Raw genomic sequence first — 26,688 nt, forward strand, 5'->3', positions numbered from 1 at the left:
CTGTGATCTCCTGTCATGTCTAAACCCTTAAGTTAACTTACAACTACAATGCCAAGAGAAAAAGAGAAAAATGAAAGAAAAACTACTTATTAATCACCAGCCAATCACTTACCCGCTGGTAAAGTTTTGCCCCCTCTCGAGTCGGGCCATCCACATACTGAATGAGAAATTCCCCCTGAATACATTCAACAAATTTCTCTCCATCCAAGCCCCTAATGCTATGGCTGTCCCAGTCAATGTTGGGAAAGTTAAAGTCCTCAACTATTACTACCCTATTTTTCTTGCAGCCTCCTTTCTTGTAATCTCCTTACATATTTGCTCCTCAATTTCCCACTGACACTGGAGTACAATCCTATCAAAATGATCTATCCCTTCTTATTTTTCAGTTCCACCCATATAGAGTCAGTGGGCGAACCCTGGGATATAGCCCCAGCCCCTCTCAGTACAGCTATGATATTCTCCCAAATCAAAAACACAACTCCCCCTCCTCTCTTACCTCCTGATCTATCTTTCCTATAGCATCTGTACCCTGAACATTGAGCTGCCAGTCCTGCCCCTCCCTTAGCCATGTTTCAGTAATAGCTATAATATCCCAGTCCCATGTACCCATCCATGCCCTGAGTGCATCTGCCTTGCCTGTCAGGCATCTTGCATTGAAATAAATTCAGTTTAATCTAGACTTCCCTTGTTCTCTGCCCTGCTTTCTCAGACCATCTGTCCGGTCATGTTTTTATACGCTCCCTGCATTTTGTTTCTCTTAGCCTTACTGGACCCATTCACTGAGTTATCCACAGTCTCTGTACTCTGTACTGTGGCCCTTTTTGATTTTTCACTTTGGTTTCTCTGCCTTTTATTTCTGCCCCACTTTAATTCACTCCCATTTCTGCGTCGGTTCCCATCCCCCTGTCACATTAGTCTAAACCCTCCCCAACAGCACTAGTTGTGGAAGGGTGCTTTTCTGAATGGAAGGCTGTGACGAGTGGTGTTCCGCAGGAATCAGTGCTGGGACCTTTGTTGTTTGTCGTATATATAAATAATTTGGAGGGGAATGTAGCTGATCTGATTGCTGATGACAGAAAGATTGGTGGAGTTGCAGATGGTAAATAGTATTGTCAGAGGATACAGCAGGATATAGATCTGTTGGATTGGATTGGATTTATTGTCAAGTGTACCGAGGTACAGTGAAAAGTATTGTTCTGGGGCCAATCCTGACAGATCATTCCATGCATGAAAAAACATAGGACATACAATGTAAATACATTTACTCAGGTGAAGCATACGGAGTGTAGTACTACTCAAGTAGAGAACATGCGTGGAAAGATCAGTTCAGTCCATGAGAGGGTCATACAGGACGTGGATGGACCAGGACAGATTGTTGGTGATGTGCACCCCTAGGAATTTGAAGCTGCCAACCATTTCCACCTCGGCACCATTGATGCAGATAGGGGTGTGTACAATACTTTGCTTCCTGAAGTCAATGACCAGCTCCTTGGTTTTGCTAACGTTGTGGGAGAGATTGTTGTTGTTGTTGCACCACGCCACTCGGTTCTCTATCTCACTCCTGTACTCTGAGTCATCGTTATTTGAGATCCGACCCACTACGGTTGTGTCATCAACAAACTTGTAGATGGAGTTGGAGACTTGCGCGGAGAAATGGCAGATGGAGTGTAATGTGAGGTAATACATTTTGGAAGGTCTAATGAAGGTGGGAATTATACAGTAAGTGGCAGAGCCCTTAGGAGTATTGACAGGCAGAGAGATCTGGCCGTACAGGTCCACAGATCACTGAAAGTGTCAACGCTGGTGGATAAGTTGGTCCAGGAGACCTACGACATGCTTGCCTTCATCGGTTGGGGCATTGAGTATAAAAATTGGCAAGTCATGCTGCAGCTGGACAGAACCTTAGTTGGGCCACATTTGGAATATTGCATACAATTCTAGTTGCCACACTAGGAGAAGGACATAGATGCTTTGTCGAGGGTATAGTAGAGGTTTACCAGGATGTTGCCTGGTCTGGAGGTTATTAGCTATGAGGAGAGATTGGATAAACACAGTTTCTTTTCACTGGAAAGACGGAGGTTGAGGGGCGACCTGGTAGAGGTTCATAAAATTAGGAGTAGCATGGACAGAGTGGATAGCCAGATGTTTTTTCCCAGGGTGGAAAAGTCAATCACTAGGGGGACATAGTTTTTTTAAGTTGCAAGGGAGACAGTTTAGAAGAGATGTGCAAGGCAAGTTCTTTTACACAGAGTGTGGTGAGTGCCTGGAACGAGCTGCTGGGGGAGGTGGTGGAAGCAGATACAATAGCGACGTTTAAGAGGCATCTTGACGATTACATGAATAGGGTGGGAATAGAGGGATACGGACCCCAGAAGTGCAGACGGTTTTAGTTTAAATGGGCATCTTGATTGCTGTAGGCTTGGAGGGCTGAAAGGCCTGCTCCTGTGCTGCAGTGTTCTTTATTCTTTGAGAGCAGTGAGAATGGGTAGGATGCATCAGAGCAAATAATCCTGATCTTGGAGATAATGAAATGCATGAACTTTAATATTGGTGGTTCAGGTAGAGGGGTGCGGCAATGAGTTGCGAAGGCCAACTTTAGTGGAGAAAGGGAACCATGACTGTACTTGTTTTCCAAGGTGATCCTGGAATAGTTAGGAGAATTTAACTGAAGTCCTGAAGATTCACCAAACCATGGAATGTTCCACGAGACCCAGTACAGTGCCTGCTTAACTTACTGGTACATCGGCAAGAAATCTAAGCTCCTTTGTTTACTAAGGTTTCACTTGAAGCAGAAAGAAGGTACACCTCTCAAACGTGGGGCAATTTTGCACCCCTCACAGCAAAAAAAAAAACTGGGTCATTCCCAGAGCAAAGCAAATGATGCATTAACTGTAGCTAAAACTAGAAAATGCTTTCAGAAATGCAAACCAATTCTCCATCCACCCTCAAAACCCTAGGCATGTCCTTAAGGAATAAAACCGTTTGACCTCGCCCCACAAAGTCTAAACACTACATTCTGCCAGTGCCCAGTGCAAACTCTCCCTCCCCCCACTCACGTATCTTGAATCCTTTGACGAGGACTGACCCTGCTCCTGCCAGTTACTGTGCCTGCCATAGTGTGTAGAACTGTATAGATTTCTCAAACTTGTCTGCAATGACTATGAACCTATAAATCTATGTATGCTGCAGCATGTCTTATATAGCGCAGCAACAAACCAAGAAATTGTATTCATTAGCTACGAACAAGAAGTGTTTATGTTAATTTGCGACTAATTACTCTTGAATACAGTTGAGCCATTTGTTTCACGTATTCTTGCTGAGCGTGTGGCCAGTTTTGTGCTGCAGACTCCTGTCCACAAGAACCTAATTTGAAATGACTTGAATCTTTCACTTGAAATCCCTCGCACCAATCAAGGTAAAAGATCTTTATCCCATCTGTCTGCTGTCTGGGTTCTATTTGATTCAGACCTCAAAGGTGATGCACTATGCTTCCCCTACACTACTAGTTACTTTATTTAAACAAATTTCCCAAGTGGCATTGCACTATTGATTAATAGTGCATGTTATAGATTCTAAAATGCCACTACAGATTTTTTTTCTGATAAAATTCCTGCAGCAGTGACTTTTTTGGCCACCTGAAAGTGACTGTTACACCATTTTTGTTCTGAAGTATGAATATACTTGAATGCAATGTTCCATTTTATATGTTTCTGAAATACTTTTCTAACTTTCACTGTGGAAACTGCAGTCATGGACTATTGTCCTCCTGTGTTGCAGGGCTACAAGGCCACAGGCCAAGAGATTCCAATTTGTCATGGAACCCTGAGTCTTACCAGTATTCTCTCCAGGGAGCAGGTCTAAAACTATACAGTAAATCATCTCAGGCTCTCAAAAAATGATTTATAACATATTTATGAAAAATATATTTCAATCACACAAATGCTCACTACATTCAAATGTAATTACAGATGCCTTATGTTCAGGAATGATGTGTTCTAATTACACTGAATTATGATTATTGTTAATCCTATTTTTCATCTGAAATGCTTTACAGAAATTAATTCTTAAGGTTGTATGTTTGTTGTTAAATTAATGATGGAAAGTACCTTTTGATTCTCTGCACATCTCCATTGCAACAGTTATGGGTCGTAATTCTCCGCCCCCCGCAGGGTCGGGGAATCGCCCGGGGCCTTCATGAATCCCGCCCCCGCCGTGGCCAGAATTCTCCACCACCCGGGAATCGGCGGGGGGCGGGAATTGCACCCCTCCGGTCGTCGGGCCCCCCGCGGCGATTCTCCGGCCCGCGATGGGCCGAAGTCCCGCCTCTCCCACCAACATGGTTTAAATCACCTCTGTGCCGGCGGGAGCAGGGAGCGGGCCCCGGGGTCCTGGCGGGGGCACAGGGCGATCGAACTCCGGGGGGTGCCCCCACGGTGGCCTGGCCTGCGATCGGGGCCCACCGATCGGCGGGCGGGCCCTGTGCCGTGGGGGCACTCTTTTTCTTCCGCCGCCGCCACGGCCTCCACCATTGCGGAGGCGGAAGAGACCCCTCCACCGTGCATGCGTCTGTGGTGATGTCAGCGGCCACTGACGGTCCGGCGCATGCGCAAACTCACGCCGACCGGCGAAGGCCTTTCGGCCAGCCCCGACGGCGATCGGCGTGGCGCCAAAGGTCGTTGGCGCAAGCCGGCGGAGCGGGAGCCACTCCAGCGCGGGCCTAGCCCCTAAAGGTGGGTAGAATTCCGCAGCTTTGGGGAGGCCCAACGCCGGAGTGGTTGGCGCCACTCCGCTACGCCGGGACCTCCGCCCCGCCGGGTAGGGGAGAATTTCGCCCATGATTTTTTTCATAATTGTTGATAGAAGAAGAGTGGATGCAGTGAACAATTCAGGTTATTCATTCTTGACTATTAAAATGTGTAAATGTTTTGCTGGTTGCTTATCCCAACCCCCTCACCACTTTATCCGTGCTATAGTATATAATCTACATGATAGGATGACTGACTGTTTGAGGCTCTCCGTAGCTGCAATCAGTACAGCTCTTTGGTTTACTTATCACAATATACACAACTAAACCACTTTACTAATGTCTCTTTGATCAATACCCTGTGTTTTTAATTGTATTAATACATTAACAGAGAGAGATAGTATTACTCACACCTTGAAAGCTACAGTATCTTATTTCCAATAATCAGCTCTTCCATTTCAACTATAAATTGCACATGTCTATAAATTTCACATGTATGCCAACACATGTTAACGCTGGCTTTTCTATTTCTAATGATATTGGGGAAGGAGCATTAACATTTGAATAAACTTCAGATTCTGAACACAAATAATTAGCTATGATACACTTAAAATCAGTAGCCAGTTTAGGAGGAGAGAAGAAAGCCACCAGAAGAGGCGGTATTATGTTTCACTTTACTGTACTTTCTTTAGAGGATTGCACAATTGCTCAACAAGAAACAAAGTCAGCAGTGTCTGATTGTTTCAGCAAAGGATGGATCAGATCGTAGTCAATACAACACCATAATTATCTGTTACCAGGGTGGGGAATCATGCAACACCCTTAGAGGCCACAAGGTAGTTTTTGGTAAAATTATACAATATTGGAGTAGCAAGAAAAGTTAACTTAGATATTTGTTACCGGACCACCAGGGTTGTTTGTGCACAATGCTGAAAAGTATTTATGTTCCATGCATGAAAAAACATAGGACATACGATAAATACACAATTGGCAAAGGGATCAGAAAATTAGGGACGTAAATATGTGGCTAAACGAGTGGTGCGGGAAAGAGGAGTTCCATTTCATGGCGTATTGGCATCAGTATTAGAACAGGAGGGATCTGTACCACTGGGACGGTCTTCATCTGAACCGATCTGGGTCCACTGTTCTAGTGGAAAGGATAAATAGGATGGTCACAAGGACTTTATACTAGCAAGTGCGGGGGGGGGGGGGGGGGGGGAAATGGTTAATGGGGAGCAAAGCAGCAGGTTAGCACTTGGGAGGTGGGTTCAACTACATGGAAAATTATGAAAAAAGTTAAAGGGAAGAAGAACTGAGGAGATGTTATTAATGGAGGCGTTGGTGATTCAAAAAGAAACTTAAAAAACTCGCTAAAGGGCACTTTACCTGTATGCTCATAGCATTCAAAACAAGGTAAATTAATTGATGGCACAAACCATCGTGAATGAGTATGATTTAGTGGCATTACAGAGATATGGTTGCATGTAAAAATGGTACGGCAATTATCATGGGGGATTTTAATCTGCATGTCGATTGGTCAAACCAAGTCAGTCAAGGCAGCCTTGAGGAGGAGTTTGTAGAATGTATCCTCGATAGTGTCCTTGAACAGAATGTAATAGAACCTACGAGGGAGTAAGTTATCCTATATCTGGTCCTGTGCAATGAGATAGGAATATCTACAGATGGAGGGTGATAAGGTAAAATCCAATACCAGTGCCTTGTGCTTAAACAAAGGAGACTACAATGGGACGAGGGAGGAGTTGGCTGAGGTAGGCTGGGAGCAAAGACTTTATGGTGGGACAATTGAGGAACAGTGGAGGACTTTACACAGTACTCAGCAAAAGTATATACCAGTGAAAAGGAAGGACTGTAGGAAAAGGTCGAGAAGGTAAAATCAAACACGTGTTTTGTGCTTAAACAAAGGAGATTACAATGAGATGAGAGAAGACATAGCTAAGGTAGACTGGGAGCAAAGACTTTATGGTGAAATTATTGAGGAACAGTGGTGAACCTTCCAAGCGATTTTTCCACAGTGCTCAGCAAAGGTTTATACCAATAAAAAGGAAGGACGGTAGAAAGAGGGAAAATCGACCGTGGATGTCTAAGGAAATAAGGGAGAGTATCAAATTGAAGGAAAAGCATACAAAGTGGCAAAGATTAGTGGGAGATTCGAGGACTGGGAATATTTAGGGGGCAACAGAAAGCTACTAAAAAAAGCTATAAAGAAGAGCAAGATAGATTATGAGAGTAAACTTGCTCAGAATAAAAAAACAGATAGTAAAGGTTCTACAAATATCTAAAACAAAAAGAGTGGCTAAGGTAAATATTGGTCCTTTAGAGGATGAGAAGGGAGATTTAATAATGGGAGATGAGGAAATGGCTGAGGAACTGAACAGGTGTTTTGGGTCGGTCTTCACAGTGGAAGACACAAATAACATGCCAGTGACTGATAGAAATGAGGCGATGACAGGTAAGGACCTTGAGATGATTGTTATCACTAATGGGGCTAAAGGTAGACAAGTCTCCTGGCCCTGATGGAATGCATCCCAGAGTGCTAGGGAAATTGCAAATGTACTAGTGATAATTTACCAAAATTCACTAGACTCTGGGGTGGTCCCGGCGGATTGGAAATTGGCAAATGTGACATCACTGTTTAAAAAAGGAGGTAGGCAGAAAGTGGGTAATTATAAGCCAGTGAGCTTAACTTCGGTAGTAGGGAAGATGCTGGAATCTATCATCAAGAAAGAAATAGCGAGGCATCTGGATGGAAATTGTCCCATTGGGCAGACGCAGCATGGGTTCATAAAGGGCAGGTTGGGCCTAACTAATTTTGTGGAATTTTTTGAGGACATTACCAGTGCGGTAGATAACGGGGAGCCAATGGATGTGGTATATCTAGATTTCCAGAAAGCCTTTGACAAGGTGCCACACAAAAGGTTGCTGCATAAGATAAAGATGCATGGCATTAAGGGTAAAGTAGTAGCATGGATAGAGGATTGGTTAATTAATAGAAAGCAAAGAGTGGGGATTAATGGGTGTTTCTCTGGTTGGCAATCAGTAGCTAGTGGTGTCCCTCAGGGATCAGTTTTGGGCCCACAATTGTTCACAATTTACAAAGATGATTTGGAGTTGGGGACCAAGTGCAATGTGTCCAAGTTTGCAGATGACACTAAGATGAGTGGTAAAGCAAAAAGTGCAGAGCATACCGGAACTCTGCAGAGGGATTTGGGTAGGTTAAGTGAATGGGCTAGGGTCTGGCAGATGGAATACAATGTTGACAAATGTGAGGTTATCCATTTTGGTAGGAAAAACATCAAACGGGATTATTATTTAAATGATAAAATATTAAAACATGCTGCTGTGCAGAGAGACCTGGGTGTGCTAGTGCATGAGTCACAAAATGTTGGTTTACAGATGCAACAGGTGATTAAGAAGGCAAATGAAATTTTGTCCTTCATTGCTAGAGGGATGATTTAAAAACAGGGAGGTTATGTTGCAACTGTATAGGGTGCTGGTGAGGCTACACATGGAGTACTATGTACAGTTTTGGTCTCCTTACTTGAAAATGGATGTACTTGCACTGGAGGGGGTGCAGAGGGGATTCACTAGGTGATTCCGGAGTTGAGAGGATTGGCTTATGGGGAAAGACTGAGTAGACTGGGACTATCCTCATTGGAATTTAGAAGAATGAGGGGGGGATCTTATAGAAACATGTAAAATTATGAATGGAATAAATAAGATAAAAGCATGGTGGTTGTTTCCAATGGGGGTGAAACTAGAACTAAGGGTCATAGCCTCAAAATAAGGGGGAGCAGATTTACGACTGAGTTGAGGAATGTCTTCACCCGAAGGTTTGTGAATCTGTGGAATTCTCTGCCCAGTGAAGCAGTTGAGACTACCTCATTGAATGTTTTTAAGGCAAAGATAGATAGATTTTGAACGTAAAGGAATTAAGGGTTATGATGAGCAGGCAGGTAAATGGAATTGAGTCCACAAAAAAAATCAGCAATGATCCTATTGAATAGCGGAGCAGGCTCGAGGGGCCAGATGGCCTAATCCTGCTCCTGGTTCTTATGTTCTTGGACATCGGGTGAAGCATACGGAGTATCGTACTAACAACAGTAGAGAAGATGCGTGGAGAGATCGGTTCAATTCATAAGAGGGTCGTTCAAGAGTCTGGTAACAGTGGGGAACAAGCTGCTTTTGAATCTGCAATGTGTGTTCTCAGACTTTTATATCTTCGGCCGGATGGAAGAAGTTGGAGGAGAGAATAATCCGGGTGGAGGAGTCTTTGATTATGCTGCCCGCTTTCCCAAAGCAGTGGGAGGTGTAGACAGTCAAGGAATGGGAGGTGGGTTTCGCATGGTGGACTGGGCTCTGTTCACAACTCTGTAGTTTTTTACGGTCTTGGCCTGAGCAGTTGCCATACCAAGCTGTGATGCAGCCAGATTGGATGTTTTCTGTGGTGCATCTGCAAAAATTGGTAAGAGTCAATGTGGACATGTCAAATTTCCATAGTTTCCTGAGGAAATATGGGCGCTGTTGTGCTTTCTTGGTCGTAGCGTCGATGTGAACGAGGACAGATTGTTGGCGATGTACACACCTAAGAATTTGAAGCTGTCAACCATCTCCACTTTCGGCACCATTGATGCAGGGAGGGGTTGTGTACGGACACTTCGCTTCCTGAAGTCGGTGACCAGCTCCTTAGTTTTGCTGACATTGAGGAAGAAATTGTTGTTTCACAGTGACACTAGATTCTCTATACCCCTATTGTACTCTGACTCATTGCTGTTTGAGATATGACCCACTACGTTTGTGTCATCATTAAACTTGTTGATGGAGTTGGAGCCGAATTTTGCCACACAGTCGTGTGTGTGTAAAGAGTATCATAGGGGACTAAGTATGCAGCCTTGCGGGATCTCGGTATTGAGGATTATCGTGGAGGAGTGTCATTGCTTATCCTTAGTGATTGTTGTCTATGGGTCAGGAAGTCGCGGATCCAGTTGCAGAAGGAAGAGCAAAGTACCAAGTTTTGGAGTTTGGATATGAGCTTGACTGGGATTATGGTGTTGAAGGCAAAGCTGTAGTCAATGAATAGGAGTCTGATATATTAGTCCTGGTTTTTGAGATGCTCCAGGGATGAGTGCAAAGCCAGGGAGATAGCGCCTGCTGTGGACCAATTGTGGCGATACGCAAATTGCCATGGATCAAGGCATTCTGGGAAAAATTTAGTTAATGTGTCTCATGAGCAATCTCTCAAAGCATTTCATAATGATAGATGTCAAGGCCACCGGACATTAGTCATTAAAGCAAGTTGCCTGGTTCTTCTATGGCACTTGTATGATGGGGGTCTTCTTGGAGCAGGTGGGAACCTTGGGACGGAGTAGGGAGAGATTGAAGATGTCTGTGAACACACCTGCCAGTTGAAACAGGCAGGATCTGAGTGCACGACAAGAGGCGATCAGGACCTGTTGTTTTCTGTGGGTTTTAAGAAGGCTGATCTGACGTTAGTATGTGTATGTCCAAGGCTGTTGGGGCAGTTGACAACGGTTTGTTGGCTTCCAGCTCGAAATGAGCATAGAATGCATTGAGTTCATCGGGGAGGGGTGCGCTGTCACTGGACATTCTACTCGGTTTTGCTTTATAGCCCGTTATGTTGATTAAGCCTTGCCACAACCGACTGGAGTCCGTGTCGTTAGTCTGTCACTGTAGCTTAGTCTGGCATTGTCTCTTGATATCCCTGAAGGCTTTGCGGAGGTTGTACCTTGATTTCTTGTATAGATCAGGGCCGCCTATATTAAACTCCTCAGACCTGGGCTTCAATAGGGAGAGGATCTCCTGATTAAACCATGGTTTTCGATTGGGGAACGCACGTACTACCTTCTTTGGCGTGCCATCATCGACATAGTTACTGATGAAGTCTGTGATGGTGGTGGCATACTCATCTAGGTTGGCTGCTGAGTTCTTGAATATGGACCAGTCCACTGACTCCCAAGCAGTCGCATAAGAACTCTTCCGTTGCCTCGGACCAGCATTGCACAACCTTCTTAACCGGATTCTCTTGCTGAAATTTCTGCTTATATGCCGGTTAAGGAGCACCGTCTTGTGGTCCAATGTTCTGAACTGTGGTCGGGGATGGATCGGTAAGTGTCCTTGATGTTTGTGTCGCAGTGATCATGGATATTGGAGTCCCTGGTGGGCAGGAGATGTATTGGTGGAATTTTGGCAGTCCACTCTTGAGGTTGGCCTAGTTGAAGTCCCCGGCCAGGATAAACGAGGCCTCCAGGAATTCTGTTTCACTGTTATATATAGCGGTGTACAATTCATCAAGTGTCTTCTTCACTTCCGCCTGGAGTAGGATACAGACCACTATGATGATGGCAGAAGTGAACACCCGTGGAACGTAGTATGGGCGGCACTTCACAATCAGTATTCCAGGGACCAGTAGTTCACCAGAGCTGCCATGTCTGAGCACCAGGAGGAGTTTACGAGGAGGCAAATCCCACCACCCTACGCCTTGCCCGATATTGCCATGCGGTTTTTCCGGTTAATTGAGAAGCACTTGGGTTGAGTGGCACAGTCCGGTGAGGCAGAAGTGAGCCATGTCTCTGTGAAACTTAGCACACAGTAGTGTATCGCTTCCCTCAGAGTTAAGAGGCGCGTTAAGCTCGTCCAGCTTATATTCGATCACTTAGACGTTTGCCAGGGGTATGCTGGTAATAGGAAATTTGAAACCACGTTGTTTGAGTCTCACCTGCAGACTGGCGCGTATCTCTCACTTCCTCAGTCGGCGATGGATGGTCCTGGGAACTGATGAGAGAAGTCTGACCTTGTGGAAGGTAAGTGGTTGCATCTGGCAGGGTCCCAGGTGCTGGTTGCGATTTCAGGGTTCTGTGGGGAGGGGGGGAGTGGCATGTTCGCCATTCAGTCAGGCCTCTGCATACTGTGAGGATGGCCTACCTTTTGCCGCGTTTGGGTCCTTGTGTGGGGGACTTCACTGTTTTTAGTTTGGATTTTGGTCGTTGACAAGGTCTTCCTGGGTCAGGTTGGGCCAGGTCACGTAGTTGGTTCCAGCATCGGTGGTCAGGTTGGTCGTTCCTGGGGTTAGGCCTCGATCCAGGGCTGGTCGAGCTATGTTTCCGGCACAGAGCGGCCACAGGATCGCGCCCAATATTCTTTGATCTCAAAATCCTCTTTTAGCTGAAAAACTCACCCATTCATTTTAAATCAGCTAATAAAACAACAGTAGAGAGAGGAATCGTTGATAGATACAAGGATTTATACAGCAGTTTTTCATATTGCAATTTCAGGATCCAGTAAAAATAAAATAAGAATCATAACTGAATTTTAGTAGCGCAATCTGCGCCCTTGGCCTAATCAAAGTATATGTAAATTTTGGATCCACAGCCCCAAATTTACGAGTTGCAAGACACTGATGTTGCTGATTATTACTATATGCGACATGCAAAAATGTTGGTGGAGGTTACATGATGCTTCATCTTAGAACTCTCAAGGTGAAAGTTTCTGCCCTTAACCATTTAGTATTTCACTGCCACTTCCAGAATTGTTTTGCAGCTTTATTCAGTCATCAGTAGGTGACTTATTATTTAAATATTTACATGAAAATATAAATGACCAATTTGTTGAATAATAATGGAATACTTCGCAAAGTTTAAAAAGTTGATTATCTGCCTATTAAAGTCCTTAGGCTTTGTGTGAGAAAACTATATGTATCAAAGAAGAGTGAAACCTTGAATTATGTAAACTCCCAGAATATTTTGTACCCCAACAATATATTCAGAAATGAGACCTATTTACCAAAACGTAGCCCAAGCCTGAGGCTATAAACTGATGCTTTGAGTATATCTGAAACAAATGGTTTGTCTCTGAAAATGATTTTTAAGTGCATTAATCAGACGCATTTTGACCTTTCTTTGTAAAATATCACAATAATTATGCATAATTCTTCTCTGTATTCAGCCGTCAGCTCCTGATAGTGTTACTCATTGTTCCAATCTGGAATATTGAAAATTGAATTACTCACCTTAGTGGTTTCTTGCAGTCAGTCCATACTGTTTCAAAAGCCATGCTGTGCTCCTGGGAACGTTACTTAACTCTTTTTGATGACCTTTTTAAAATTTGACGAGTTGACCACAGTAGAGCAATATTCAATACATAGGTAACAAAGAAAATAATCAATTATCCAAGTCAGTAATGGATTCATGGGGCTAATCCTGTGACCTATGTATAATGACATAAATGGCAGACAAAAATAGTTGCGAAATATAAATTCAGAGACCTCGCAAATACAAACTTTTTTTTTGGTTGATTTTAATAAGGATTAATCATTTACATTCTGACCCATCTGTTAAGGCTGATATCAGGTCAATCCTTTTGTGGCATTGTTTTGAAAAATTTCCAACATATTCAGTCATCCAGGACCAAACACAGTACCTGTGTTTTAATATGTTAGTACATTAGTCATCTGCAGGGACAGATCTGAGTTAGTCCTGAGGTTATTCTTTCTTCTATTCCGGCAGGAAAATGTAGCACAAAGTAGGTATTGACTGTTCATCTAACTCTCATTGCAATATATACTAATAGTTACAACAAAATAAAGTTTGTTGTATTTAAAACGTTTGATATGGTTTCTAGTATTTCAGTCTGGCGTACTTTATCATTACATAACCCTTATTGCCTTTTAGGTCCAGGTTTACTGTCTACAAACATCCCAACCTTTGGCAACACTGGGGAACTCCGCAGGAGACTTCACCTGTGTGAACCTGAAGGACAGTCCTCCTTATCTAGCTGTTACTGGAAACAAGGATAGGAAGTATGTGGAAAATATTTATATAAAATCTGGATCTTCATGCTTGATTGTTTATATTGGTTTTAATGTCCTTTTTATCTTTATTCCCCCAAGCAATTTTGCTTCCGCATTTGAATGCAATTGCTTTGTCAGATTTTATCAAACCTCATAAATGTTATGAAACATTGAGATCCTTTTTAGAAATGAGCATTATTGTACTTGTAAATACCAATATAAGACATGGTTAATAGAAGCACGCTTGGATACTTAAAAACGCAGTAACTTTCTCTTATCGGTTTCTAGATTCCCTTCAAACTTAGTGTAGATATTCGAGCTTAAATAAATAACCAACTTTCCTTTAAATAGCGTTGTTCATGACTCATAGTTTATTTCCTCAAATATGAATTGACAAATTCATTTGTGAGGCTGTATCCCATCGCATTTACAAACTTGGATTGGATTTGTTTATTGTCACGTGTACCGAGGTACAGTGAAAAGTATTTTTTCTGTGAGCAGCTCAACAGATCATTAAGTACATGAAAAGAAAAGAAAATACATAATAGGGCAACACAAGGTACACAATGTAACTATATAGACACCGGCATTGGGTGAAGCATACAGGAGTGTAGTGTTAATCAGGTCAGTCCATAAGAGGATCGTTTAGGAGTCTGGTAACAGCGGGGAAGAAGCTGTTTTTGAGTCTGTTCATGCGTGTTCTCAGACTTTTGTATCCCCTGTCTGATGGAAGAAGTTGGAAGAGTGAGTAAGCCAGGTGGGAGAGGTCTTTAATTACGCTGCTTGCTTTTCCCAGGCAGCGGGAGGTGTAGATGAAGTCAATGGATGGGAGGCAGGTTCGTGTGATGGACCTGGGCTGTGTTCACGACTCCTTCGTAATAATTAATATTACCAGGCTTGAGCAAGAAGCTTTCTGTTTGTTGTCTGTGATTCAGAAAATCAGAGGAGCAATGTGCAGTGTGACAGCCTATGACCTAGATGCAGTAACAGTACGGACAATTTGCAATTATTTTAATTTAAAGATGTTGAGACGGACCTCTTAGTAATTTGAATCACTTGTGAAGACCATTAATCATAATTTGGGACTTGGTGACCCTTGTATAGTTTGTGTCAATTGTGATTGCCTGTTAATTGTGTTTAATTTCACATTTATTCTGATATTTATGAAGCTTTGGAAAGTAGGAAGAGAGGTAAAGAAATGGTTCAATTTGGGAACATGTTTCATGAAGCAGGACATTAATACTTGATACTATTGAAGTGGCTGTGGGGAAAGTAAGAACTATTGACTAGGGTGATCAGGATTATTTTAACATTTAAACATCAGTGGGCTCAAACCAATGGAGCCAGAATGTTGTATTGGCTGACTTGCTTCCTGAACTCAAAATAAATGTTTACTTTGTTATTGTCACTTCTTAACACCTACCTCTCGGGCCCGACTTGTTGGGCGGCACGGTAGCACAGTGGTTAGCACAGTTGTTTCACAGCTGTGGGGTCCCAGGTTCGATTCCCGGCTTGGGTCACTGTCTGTGTGGAGTCTGCACATTCTCCCCATGCTGCGTGGGTTTCCTCCGGGTGCTCCAGTTTCCTCCCACATTCCAAAGATGTGCAGGTTAGGTGGATTGGCCACGCTAAATTGCCCTATGTATCCAAAAAGATTAGGTAGGGTTATTGTGTTACGGGGATAGGATGGAGGTGCCGGCTTGGGTAGGGTGCTCTTTCCAGGGGCCGGTGCAGACTTGATGGGTCGAATGGCCTCCTTCTGCACTGTAAATTCTGTCTGTCTGTCATCTGATCTAATACTTCCTTATGTGGCTTGGTGTCATACTTTGTTTTTAAACTGCTCCTACAACGCATTTCATTACATGCAAAGGTGCTGCTGCATAATATAAGTTGTTATTATAAAAATAATAGGGTTTTTTTCACAGTTGCAGAGGAGTGTGGGTAAAGAGCACCTCCATTTTTGCCAACTAAATAAATTGATGCAATTGCTTTTTACCTGACATCATTAAACTTTTGAAAATAAAATCCTTAAAACAAAATAAGAATCATTTTTAAAGAGGAGGGAACATTCTCCCATGTGAGGTAAGACCCCTTCTAATTAGTAATTAGGGCTTCCTCTTTCCAAGTCCTCCACATTGCTGCAATAACCATTTATGTTCAATATGAGAATTGCTTCTGAAATATTACCGCAAGATGCTGGTTTGGCTGCTCAAGATTTTGTGGTTTGTTGGTGAAGACATTTCTAATGCTCTGGTGGTGCATACTCATGGTGCGTTGATTTTCAAGTGTTGTTGCAACCTATACAAGGTGAGACCACACCTGGGATATCATGCACATTTTTGATTCCCTTACTTGAGGAAAGGTGTAGTGGCATTAGAGGCAGTTCACAGGGGGTTCACTAGGTTGATTCCAGAGATGAGGGTGTTTGTTGTATGAAGAGAGATTGAACAGTTCAGGCCTGTACTTCTCTAGAGTAAAAGATGAGGGGATATCCAATTGAGGTATACAAGATGATAAAAGGTATGGGTAAAGTAGACGTGGAGCAGATGCTTCCACTTGTGGGCATTCTAGAATGAGAGATCATAGCCTTAGGGTAAGAGGTAGCAAATTTAAAGAGTTGAGGAGAAACTACTTCTCCCGAAGGGTTGTGAATTTGTGGAATTCGCTACCCCAGAGTGCGGTGGATGCTGGGACAGTGAGTGAATTTAAGGAGGAGTTAGACAGACGTTTAATTGGTAATGGGTTGAAGGATTATGCAGAACGGGCAGGACAGTAGAGTTAAGGCCAGGATGAGTTCAGCCATGATTGCATGGCGGAGCAGACTTGAGGCCAAATGGCCTAATTCTGCTCCTATATCTTATGAACTTGTATATATGAATACTCGGTGTCAGCAAAGTCCTAATACAGGTTTGTGCTCTATATGACATTTGCCTGAACAGTTTGCTTTATAGCTTGGTATGCCTCCATTTCCAGTACAGAATTTGCTATTTCTGGGATCCAAGACTGTAGAAATTGCAGGGCGTACAGAGTGAAAGGCCAAACTGGTTTATTTTAAGGTGAAAATAAAGCTGCTACCGTTGCACACAAAACAACGTCCCAGCCCAGGACTACATTCCTGATAACGAACCCCAGCTGAGGGGCCTCAAGCTGCTCACCACTGGAACTTGTATTCTACGAAGCCCATGAGGAAATCATCAGCGATTTTCCCCCCCGTGGTCCTTGTGAGGATTATCACGTTTCCCACCTCCAAGGTCCGAATCATCCCCCTCACACTGCAAACAAGAGGCATCTTGGTCACGAACCCAAGGCTTTGAGTTGACAACAGCTGGAACCAGATTGGGGGTGGGTGTGAGGGGGTGGGCGGCGGTGTGGGGTGACGGGGGGGTGGCGGGGGTGGTGGCGGGGGGGGGGGGGTTGCGTGTGAAATGTGACTTGGGAGGATGTCACTTCATTGTTGAGTGCCGAAGGCCCAAGGATGGAAGTCTCTTCAGTGCTGACCCTCGGTTGTAGGATCAATATCCTCCGTCTCAATTTCGAATCTTCATTGTAGGGGGAACGCCGCTCAGTCCCCATAGGCTGAATGCCTTGCTAGAGGTATAAACACCGGGCATCAAGGACGTTGTCTCTACTGAAATTGTTTCTGCTGAAGTAGGTTCATTGCTTCCTGGTGATCCAGGTGTTGTTTCATGCCCTTCCCTTGGACTTTGACTTTGTAAGAAACTGGACCAGTCTTTACCAGTACAACTCCTGGGTTCCATTGGGATCCATCTCCAAAGTTCCGCACATAGACGGCATTTCCTGTTCTGAAAGTCCTTCCGGGTCTTCTGGTGTCATAATTCAATTTATTTGGGTCTCCTGTCTTGACTCCACCTTCCACCCAAGTTTGCAAACAGCAGGTTGAACCGTTCCGTTAACAATTCCGCTGTTGCAATTCACGTCGTCGTGTGCAGCGTGGTTCTCTCGTCAAAGAGGAACCGAGCCAATTTTGCATCTAGGGAACCAGAAGGCTATTTCTGCATTCGATTTTGAATGTTTGAACTGCCCATTGAGCCAGGCCATTAGATGATGGATGTACTGTGCTGGGCAGATGTGTTTAATTCCTGAAATTCTCCACTGATAAAAGGAAGTACCATTATCACATATGAAGACTTGTGGTGTACTGTTGGTTCAGAAACTTTGCTGGAGTTTTTCTGTTGTTGCATGAGAAGTCATGGAGGACATATGATTTACTGCTAATCATTTTGAGTGAGCTTCGACCATAATAAGGAATATCGATCCCAGGAACAGGCCAACAAAGTCCACGAGCACCTATTCCCATGGTCCTCCTGGCCATTTCCATGGGTGCAAAGAAGCTGAATGTGGGAGCTTCTGGTTCACCAGGCACAAGGAGCACTGCTTCACCAGATGTCTGAATTGAGCCCGGGCCACCAGACGTAGCTCGCAGCAAGAATTTTCATCTTGGATACCCCGGGGTGTCCATTGTGTAATTCCATCAGAATTGGGCACTGACTATTCAGGGTCCCCACACGATAATGCCATCTTCTACACTCAACTCTTAGCATTTATTGAGGAAGGGCTTCATGTCATCGTGGGGTGTTCTCTGATCCCATTACTGAGGATCATATGGCATAATTTTACCAGTCTGGTGTCCTTCTGGGTCCACGCTTGAATCTGTTTCACGGGTACTAGCAAGATATCCAGGAAGTTCAACGTCATCATGACTTCTTCCAATGCCGGCAGAGCAACCAAGTTTGTGGACAGCAGGAGGCAACTCAGGGCGTCTGCGGGAGTCGATTTGAGACATCTACATTGGCAATGTATGTTATTGCTGGTGCTCAAGAGGGTTTTCGTGGGCGGCTAACAATAATGGTCAATGTTGGATCCGAGCCGAGGTGATGGGGGGGGGATTGTTTTATCCTATTTGAAAAGGCAAAGTAGGGGTTTATGGGTGTGTTACAATTGTGAAATGTCAGCTGTAGCCATATGGGTGGAATTTCTTCACCCCAAAAATAACAGCCAATCCTTCCTTTTCTATCTGAAAATAGCATCTTCCCTTGTCCACCAAGGTTCTGGATGCATATGCTATAGTTCTCTCTGTCCCATAATGGAAAAGGACTACCTCTACTCCATATGGAGAGGAATCACAGGTTAAAGCCAGTTCTCTCCTGGGGTCGTAATGTGCCAGGATGTTTGATGATAGTAACTACTGTTTCACCTTCGTGAAGGCTTCATTCTGGGCGTCTGCCCCAACCACATTTTTACCAGTGTGTGCAGGGGTGACAATAAAGTGACTAAGTTTTGGATAAATTTCCCATGGTAGTTTACGAGGCCTAGGAAAGAATTTGGTTCTGTCGTATTTCACAGGGCCGGTGCCTTATTGATGGCCTGAACTTTATCCTCCATTGGCTGTAAGGCGTTTCGGTCAACTTGGTACCCTCACTTCGCCTGTCTGGAACACAGAGGAAAAGAAAGCAGCATTTTTGTTAACATAGTAAATATAGGAAAGTCATTGCAATTAAAAGCTGATGAATATGCCAAGGACATTCTCTTCCAGACCTGAGATGGCAACTTGGAAGGCTGAAGGCATCTGGTGGCATTAGACTATAATTTCTGACAGGCATTTGGAGAGTGTAGCAACAACACTGCAGATACTTGCCAAAACTTCTTAGTAGTAACTCCCAAACCCGTGACTGCTACCACTTGAAACAACAAGGACAGTGATGGAACCATCAATTCACCAGACACGTGTTTCCGATATGAATCTAGGCTTTAATCAACTTACTTCAGAGCCAGCCTGTTACCTGTTGATGAACTCTCTGTGAACTGCAGGCTGACTCTGGACAAGGGTATTTATACAGCAGCACTAGGGGGAGGAGTCGTGGGCGGAGCCAAGGGTGGAGCCCTGTACAAGCTCCTGAGCATTCCCAGAGCTACTCCCCCTAGTGGTCGGGTAACGCTACTGCGCTTACAATATACAGTGTGAATTTACCATGTTATATTCACCACAGATGGCAGGTACATGGGAACACAACCACATGCCCCTTCAAGTCGCTTGCCATCCTGACTTGTAAATAGATTGCTGTTCGTTCCTCATTGCTAGGTCAAAATTCTGGATTCCCTGCCCAACAGCACAATCGGAGAATCTTCACTATACGAACAGCAGTTGTTTAAGAATGCAGCTTGCTACCACCATCTCGAGGGCAATTTGCAATGGACAATAAATGCTGGCACTGCCCAAATTGGGTAGGAATCAAAATGCCTTGCTTGATGATTGCAGTTTCTACTTTTTTTAATACACCAATCTGCTCCATTGAGCAAGAAGCACAGCAAGCAATATGCTCAGAAAAATTTGCAAGTGCACCAGACAGGGCCCTGGGTCAGAATATTGCTGTCTATTACAGTGAGTACCAGTTGTTTTTCGGTTGCATCACAGTCCAGTGGATTTTATCTTTTGTGTCAATGTTGGCTCAGTGTAGCACTCTCGCCTGAGTCAGAAGGTTATGGGTTTATGTCTAACTCCAGAGATTTAAGCAGAAAGTCAAGACAGATGCTCCATTCTTCTTTCCTACGAGCCGGTAAAGCGAGACCCCTAGCTATCCTTTTCAAGTGGACCTAAAAGATCCGATCAGACCAGACCATTTTGATGGGGAATGGAATTATCTTTTGTTTCCGGTCCATTTATATGCCTCAATAAACATCCATAAAAGCAAACTCTCTGGTCATTGCATTATTGTTTGCAGGAGCTTGAGTACAAGTTTTTCCTGCCACATTTCCTGTATTACAACAGTGACAAAATTTCAGAAACTACTTCATTGGCTGTGAAGTGTTTTGGGATGTCCCGAGGTCTATAATAAGGGGCCTCACGGTAGCATGGTGGTTAGCATCAATGCTTCACAGCTCCAGGGTCCCAGGTTCGATTCCCGGCTGGGTCACTGTCTGTGTGGAGTCTGCACGTCCTCCCCGTGTGTGCGTGGGTTTCCTCCGGGTGCTCCAGTTTCCTCCCACAGTCCAAAGATGTTCGGGTTAGGTGGATTGGCCATGCTAAATTGCCCGTAGTGTAAGGTTAATGGGGGGATTGTTGGGTTACGGGTATACGTGTTACGTGGGTTTAAGTAGGGTGATCATTGCTCGGCACAACATCGAGGGCCGAAGGGCCTGTTCTGTGCTGTACTGTTTATGTTCTATGTCTATGATACTTTGCAACTGAACTTTTATTTATGGAGCTATGTGTTTACATAAAATAATATGAGTAGGACCACGTGGTGAGCAGCGAGACAAAGAGGGACTCCCATCTGCACCAGGAAACTTCGCTCCCGAACCCTCCTGACCCAGTGAGAAAGAAGGGGGAAAAGGAGAGAAGGAGGAAAAATAAAAGTAAATCAATAAGTAAATAAATAAAGAAAGAAAGAAACAAGGAAGGAGAGAAAGGGAGGAAGGAACCAACCACAACCACCCCCCCCCCCCCAAAAAAAAAGGAAACCCGAAGCCCGAGACAGACCCAGTGAGAGCAGAGGAGCGGGGGAAGTGCGAGCAACCTCAGGGTAAGGAACAGCAGCGGGGAAAGAAAGAGAGACAGACAGATGGCTGGAGGAATGAAAAACACAAAGGTGAAGGGACAGCGAGACGCAAGCAGCAGTAGCAGTAAGGCGCATGAGCGGCGGATACGCAGGCAGAAGGCCCCACAAGACGAGGCGGGGGTTCAGGCGAGCCTAAAAGGGAAAACGATGGTGGACCAAGCAGCGGAGCATGAGCAGGATGCAGCAATCAGCATAATGGAGGCGCTCTGGTCGGAGCGCCAAGCAATGATGAAGGAGACGACGCACAAAATGCAGCAGACCATCGAAGGCCTGGAACACGAAGTGAAGGAGCAGAAAAAAACGATTCTGGAGATGGAGAGGGCCGCCTCGGACCAGAGTGACAGGGTGATAACTCTAGAAGCCGAGGTGAAAAGGTTAGTAACGGCCCAGGGGAACCGAAGAGGGAAAGTGGAGGACCACGAAAATGGGACTGCCAGAGGGGATAGAGGGCAGAGACCCAACAGGCGACATCACCCAAATGATAGCACCTGAGGAAGGAGCAGTGCTCCGAAAGCTAGTGTTTGAAACAAACATGTTGGACTTTAACCTGGTGTTGTAAGACTTCTTACTGTGCTCACCCCAGTCCAACGCCGGCATCTCCACATCACCCAAATGATGGGCAAGCTAGTGGGAAAGGAGGTACTTTCAAACCCACCGGAAATAGGCAGGGCACACAGGTCGCTCTGACCCAAGCCCAAAGCCGGGGACCAGCCCAGAACAATTATTGCAAAGCTGCACCGGTTCCAAGACCGGTAGAGAATCCTAAAGTGGGCCCGGCAAACGAAACAGAGCACTTTGGAAGGGATAACCATAAGGGTGTATTAGGACATTGGGGCAGACCTGGCCAAAAATGGGCTGAATTCAACAAGGCGAAATCAACACTGCACAAAAGCAAGGTAAAATTTGGGTAACATTTGAGGGGAAAGAGCTGTATTTTAACAACCCAGCAGCAGCTGATGAGTTCGTTAGAGCGAACAAACTAGGGGAGGAGCACACGCAACCGCAATGAAAGACATGGGGACAGAAAAGGAAGGGAAAACCAGAACAAAGAGCGGAGGACAGACCGCAAACAAGGACAATGGACTCATGAACTGTGCACATGTGTGTTATGCCTTACTCGGGATTGTGCTGCAAGGGAATCCGGAGAGGAGACAGAGAGCACAGAGTCTCACTCTATGCAGATGACCTGCTCTACTATGTCTCAAAGCCACAGGAGGGACTGAAGGCAATACTTCAAATACTGAAAGAGTTTGGAACCTTCTCGGGCTACAAACTTAACCTGGGCAAAAGTGAGACATTCCCAGTGAACCCAAAAGTGGGAGGGACAGTACTGAAGGGGCTCCTGTTCAAAACGGCCTAGAACAGATTCCCTTACCTGGGGATCCAAATAGCCAGAGACTGGACACAGATCCACAAGTGGAACCTGACCAGCCTGGAGGAGGAAGTAAGAAAAGACCTTCAACGGTGTGGCTCACTTCCACTCTCCCTGGCGGGAAGATTGCAAGCAATCAAGATGAACATTCTGCAAAGGTTCCTCTTCCTGTTTAGATCCATACCGATCTTCATCCCCAAGGCCTTTTTCCAAAACACAGACATGGCGTTTGTGTGAGGGGGCAAGAACTCGAGAATTCCCAAGCCGGCACTGCAAAGAGGGAAAGTCAGAGGGGGCCTGGCTCTACTGAAGCTACAATACTACCACGGGGCACCAACGGCAGAAAAAGTGAGGGGATGGGTACAAGAACCCAACACAGATTGGGTACAAATGGAGGAGGCATCGTTTAAAGGAACAACCCTCCGGGCCCTGGCCACAGCAGCACTCCCATCCTCAACAAGGTACACAACGAGCCCAGTGGTAGTGGCCACGCTGAGAACGTGGAGCCTGTTGAGACAGCACTTCGGGATAACCAAAATGTCCCTTGTGGCTCCCATCTGTGGCAATCACAGATTCCCCGCAGCCATGCTAGATACCACCTTCAAAAGATGGAGGCGGGACGGGGGCACACTGACGGTCGGGGACTTCTACGTAGGGCGCAGACTGGCGACAATGGACAAACTGACGTGGAAGTGGAAACGAGCAAAACGACAGGAATTGAGACACCCCCAAATAAAGCACTTCCTCCGCAAAGAGACAGTAGGGTACCTCTGGGCCCCAGAAAGCACACTACTAGAGGACCTGATAGGCACAAGCAGCGAGAAGGGAGGGCTATGTGGGAAAATATATGGACAGCTACTGGACAGAGACCGAACACCACTGGATGGGACCAGACAAAAATGGGAGGATGAACTGGGGACAAAGGTTGGATGGGGACTCTGGAGCGAAGCACTGAGCAGGGTGAGCTCCACCTCCTCCTGCACAAGGCTAAGCCTAATGCAGCTTAAAATGGTGCACATGACCAGAACCCGAATGAGCATGTTCTTCCCGGAGATGGAGGACAAATGTGAGAGGTGCCAGAGGGGCCCAGCCAACCGCACCCACATGTTTTGGACTTGCACCAAGCTTGCTGGGTTCTGGACAGCCTTCTCCGAGGCAATGTCCAAAGTTGTGGGGGTGAGGGTGAAGCCATGCCCAATAGTGGCAACCTTCGGGTATTGGAGCAGCCAGAGCTACACATGGGGAAGGGGGCCAACGCCCTTGCTTTCGCTTCCCTAATCGCACGCCGGAGAATCCTGCTCGGCTGGCGATCGGCAGCACCACCCAAAGCTGCAGACTGGCTTGCTGACCTCTCGGATTTTCTCCATCTGGCGAAGCTTAAGTACGCCATCCGAGGGTCAGAGGAAGGCTTCCTGGATACTTGGGGGCTGTTCGTCGGCCTGTTCCAAAACCTGTTCGAGGCCAGCAACGAGAGTAAGCCAGGGGAAAAAAAAAAGACGAAGAACAAAGAACTGCGCAACCCGGGGGTGGGGTGTGTGGGGGGGGGGGGGGGGGGGGGGGGGGGATAAAACGGGGAAACCACAAGAGGAAAAGGAAGGGTGCTGGAACCAATGGGTGGGGGGGAGGGGGGGAGAGGAGGAGGATGGGGGAATATCATAGACCGATCCAGAGGGCAGCAAAATGTATGCACAGTTAGTCAAATGAAGGACAAAACAAACCTCTCTGGAAAATAAAGCAAATTAGTGCGGGCAAGAAAAAGGTTATGTATGTAAGTAACAACTGTTTATAAATATGAGAAAAGCCAATAAAAAGATTTTTTAAAAAAATAAAATAATATGAGTACAAATAAATTGACAGTTGACGTTTGTGGCCAACGTATGACAGACTCATGTCAAGTGCAAATGGTGGTGCCATGGCTGTCATTTGCCGCAAGTGAAGAATACAAATGATTATCTGTGTGCACCAGTGAAAATGGAGGTTATCTACTATGTGGTCATTAATTATATTTTGATAGGAAAATTTCAGATTGCTTTACACTGTTTTAAAAGAAATACTTTAGTATGCTTTACCTTTTTAAAAAAAAATAACTTTCCAATTTGAAATCTTTGATGGATGGTGACTCTGCTTTATCCCTCGAGTTGGTTTATTCACTAAGTAAATGGATAGCATTTGGTTGATGCTTTTAGTATTCCAATGAGAACTGTTAAAAGATTTTTTTTTTGCTCACAAAATATATTTGGCAAGAAAAGACTTGCTTTAAAATTAAAGACTGAACGCTATCATATAAAAACCAACATGTCTGTGTATTGAGAATGAGGGAATATATGTACGGAGAAGGCTCCAGTAGCAATCCTGTGAAAAACACTTCAATGAGCAGATTTCAGATTCCATTTAGTTGATTAAAGGCTCCAAAAGGTCCTTGTTTCAGGTGCTTTAGAGATTTCCTCAGACAGTCCTTTGGCTAAGCTGCTCAAAATGATAATCCATAAACAGTGGGGAAATGGTAATAGAAGCACAAATATTGTAGAATTGTGGCACAAGGCCAAAGTTTAATGGATTTTTCTTTGCTTCTGAGGAGCAGACTTTTAGCTGTAAATTGTGGGTGCAGTTGGCAGCCCAGTCCCACAGTAGGTGTCAGATTGTGGGGTATAGTGTGCTTGCCAAGAAAAGGATACTTGTGTCTGAGTAGCAGCTTGCAGAATAATTGATTAATTGTCAAATTACTTTATGAACTTTAGATTGATTAATTCTAGAGCACTTTGTCTGGCAAATTCTTACAAATGAATAATAAAAGCTCTTGTTTGTCTTTGTATTTAAATTGATACAGCTTCTGCATTAGCAGATGTGAGTGTCTGTAAAAGCACTAGCACTGTGATGAAGGCTTGTTGTCTTTTTCCCATGATGATTCTCCTGTGGGGAATGAGATTTGATTTTGTAAGTAGTTTTGGAAAAAAAATGTTTTAGGATGTGTGGGTTGTTGTCATGTTGCAGACCAAAGACCCATGCTAGAAGGGAACTGGAATGCAGTGAAGGATTGGGAATTTGTAATCTCTGAACACTGGCATATCATGGGTTCTATTACACAATCTCTCAAAAATAGAGTGACTAAATGGCTACTTACCAATCATGTGCAGATCTTCAAAACTCCCATAGAATACTGGCTTTCTTTGGATCTGCTTATAATGGATTCATTACAAAGTAGAAATTGTTGCAGGGATAAAAAGAATGGAACTAATCTGTTCTTTTCCTCTGGTTAGCATACTCAATTATTCGAGTCAGTGAACCAATGGCCATATGCTTTAGTTTTTCTATGAGGCAGGGTGAGGAAGCAGGCCCCAAGTCTATCTCAGCTGCAACAGGAATCGCTAGTGGCACTATTCTGAACCACACCTCACACAACTCCCACTTTCAATCCCACCACTCTGGTCCAGTTATTCCTCCAGCCTCTAACCCAACCTGGCCTCAATAATGCAGAGAGGTTATTGGTTTAGCTTTCTCCAAATACCAAAAAATTTGCGAGCCATATTGCTTCTCTGATTAGATGACGTAATGGTGCGTAAAAAAGAAATGGAGGAAGAGGTGAACTTGGTTTTCAGTTGTGGCAGATTCAACACTCTTTTTTAGACTGCGTCCAAATTTATTTCTGTTGTAAAGTTGTAAAAATTGATGGGCAGGAAGAAAACAGTTAGTCCATTTAGCTTTTGCTACATTCTTAATGCCTGGGGCATTATGACGAGATACTGTTATATTACGATTTTGTAATATATATATGACTCTTTTTGTCTAGCCGAGTTGTTGAAATATAGACGTAGTCTTCCAGTGATGACAAAATAATTTAATGAGTAATATCAAATAATATAGTGAGTTTTATTTACTTCAATACTGAACTAGTAAACAAACAAATAGGAGTGGATTAAACTATTAAATAAGATAATGCTATATACCAAGATCTTATTAAACTTCTCTCTAGCTGTTTCCCTTCTGCACTCTCCACACTCCGAACACACTCTTATTGAGGAAATTAAGGGGCAATTTAGTGTGGTCAATCCACCTAACTTACACATTTTGGTTTTTTTTTGAGTTGTGGGGGTGAAACCCACATAGACATGGGAAGAACATGCAAACTCTACACGGACAGTGACCCAGGGCCGGGATTCGAGCCCGGGTCCTC

General features: G+C 44.5%; 1 protein-coding gene across 3 annotated transcripts in view; it reads left to right on the top strand.

Moving 5' to 3' along the window:
• The window catches only part of fbxw8 (F-box and WD repeat domain containing 8), a 275,082-nt gene that overhangs the window by 226,874 nt on the left and 21,520 nt on the right, over window positions 1–26,688 (top strand). For all 3 annotated transcript variants that reach the window (XR_005459979.1, XM_038790971.1, XM_038790982.1), the window contains exon 8: window positions 13,450–13,577. Coding sequence is in view for 2 of the 3 variants with exons in the window: in XM_038790971.1 (XP_038646899.1) it covers window positions 13,450–13,577 (128 nt within the window). In the remaining variant the exon portion in view is untranslated. The remainder of the gene's footprint in view (window positions 1–13,449; window positions 13,578–26,688) is intronic.

This window comes from Scyliorhinus canicula, chromosome 1 (assembly GCF_902713615.1).
Source record: "Scyliorhinus canicula chromosome 1, sScyCan1.1, whole genome shotgun sequence".
Taxonomy (NCBI): Eukaryota; Metazoa; Chordata; class Chondrichthyes; order Carcharhiniformes; family Scyliorhinidae; genus Scyliorhinus; species Scyliorhinus canicula.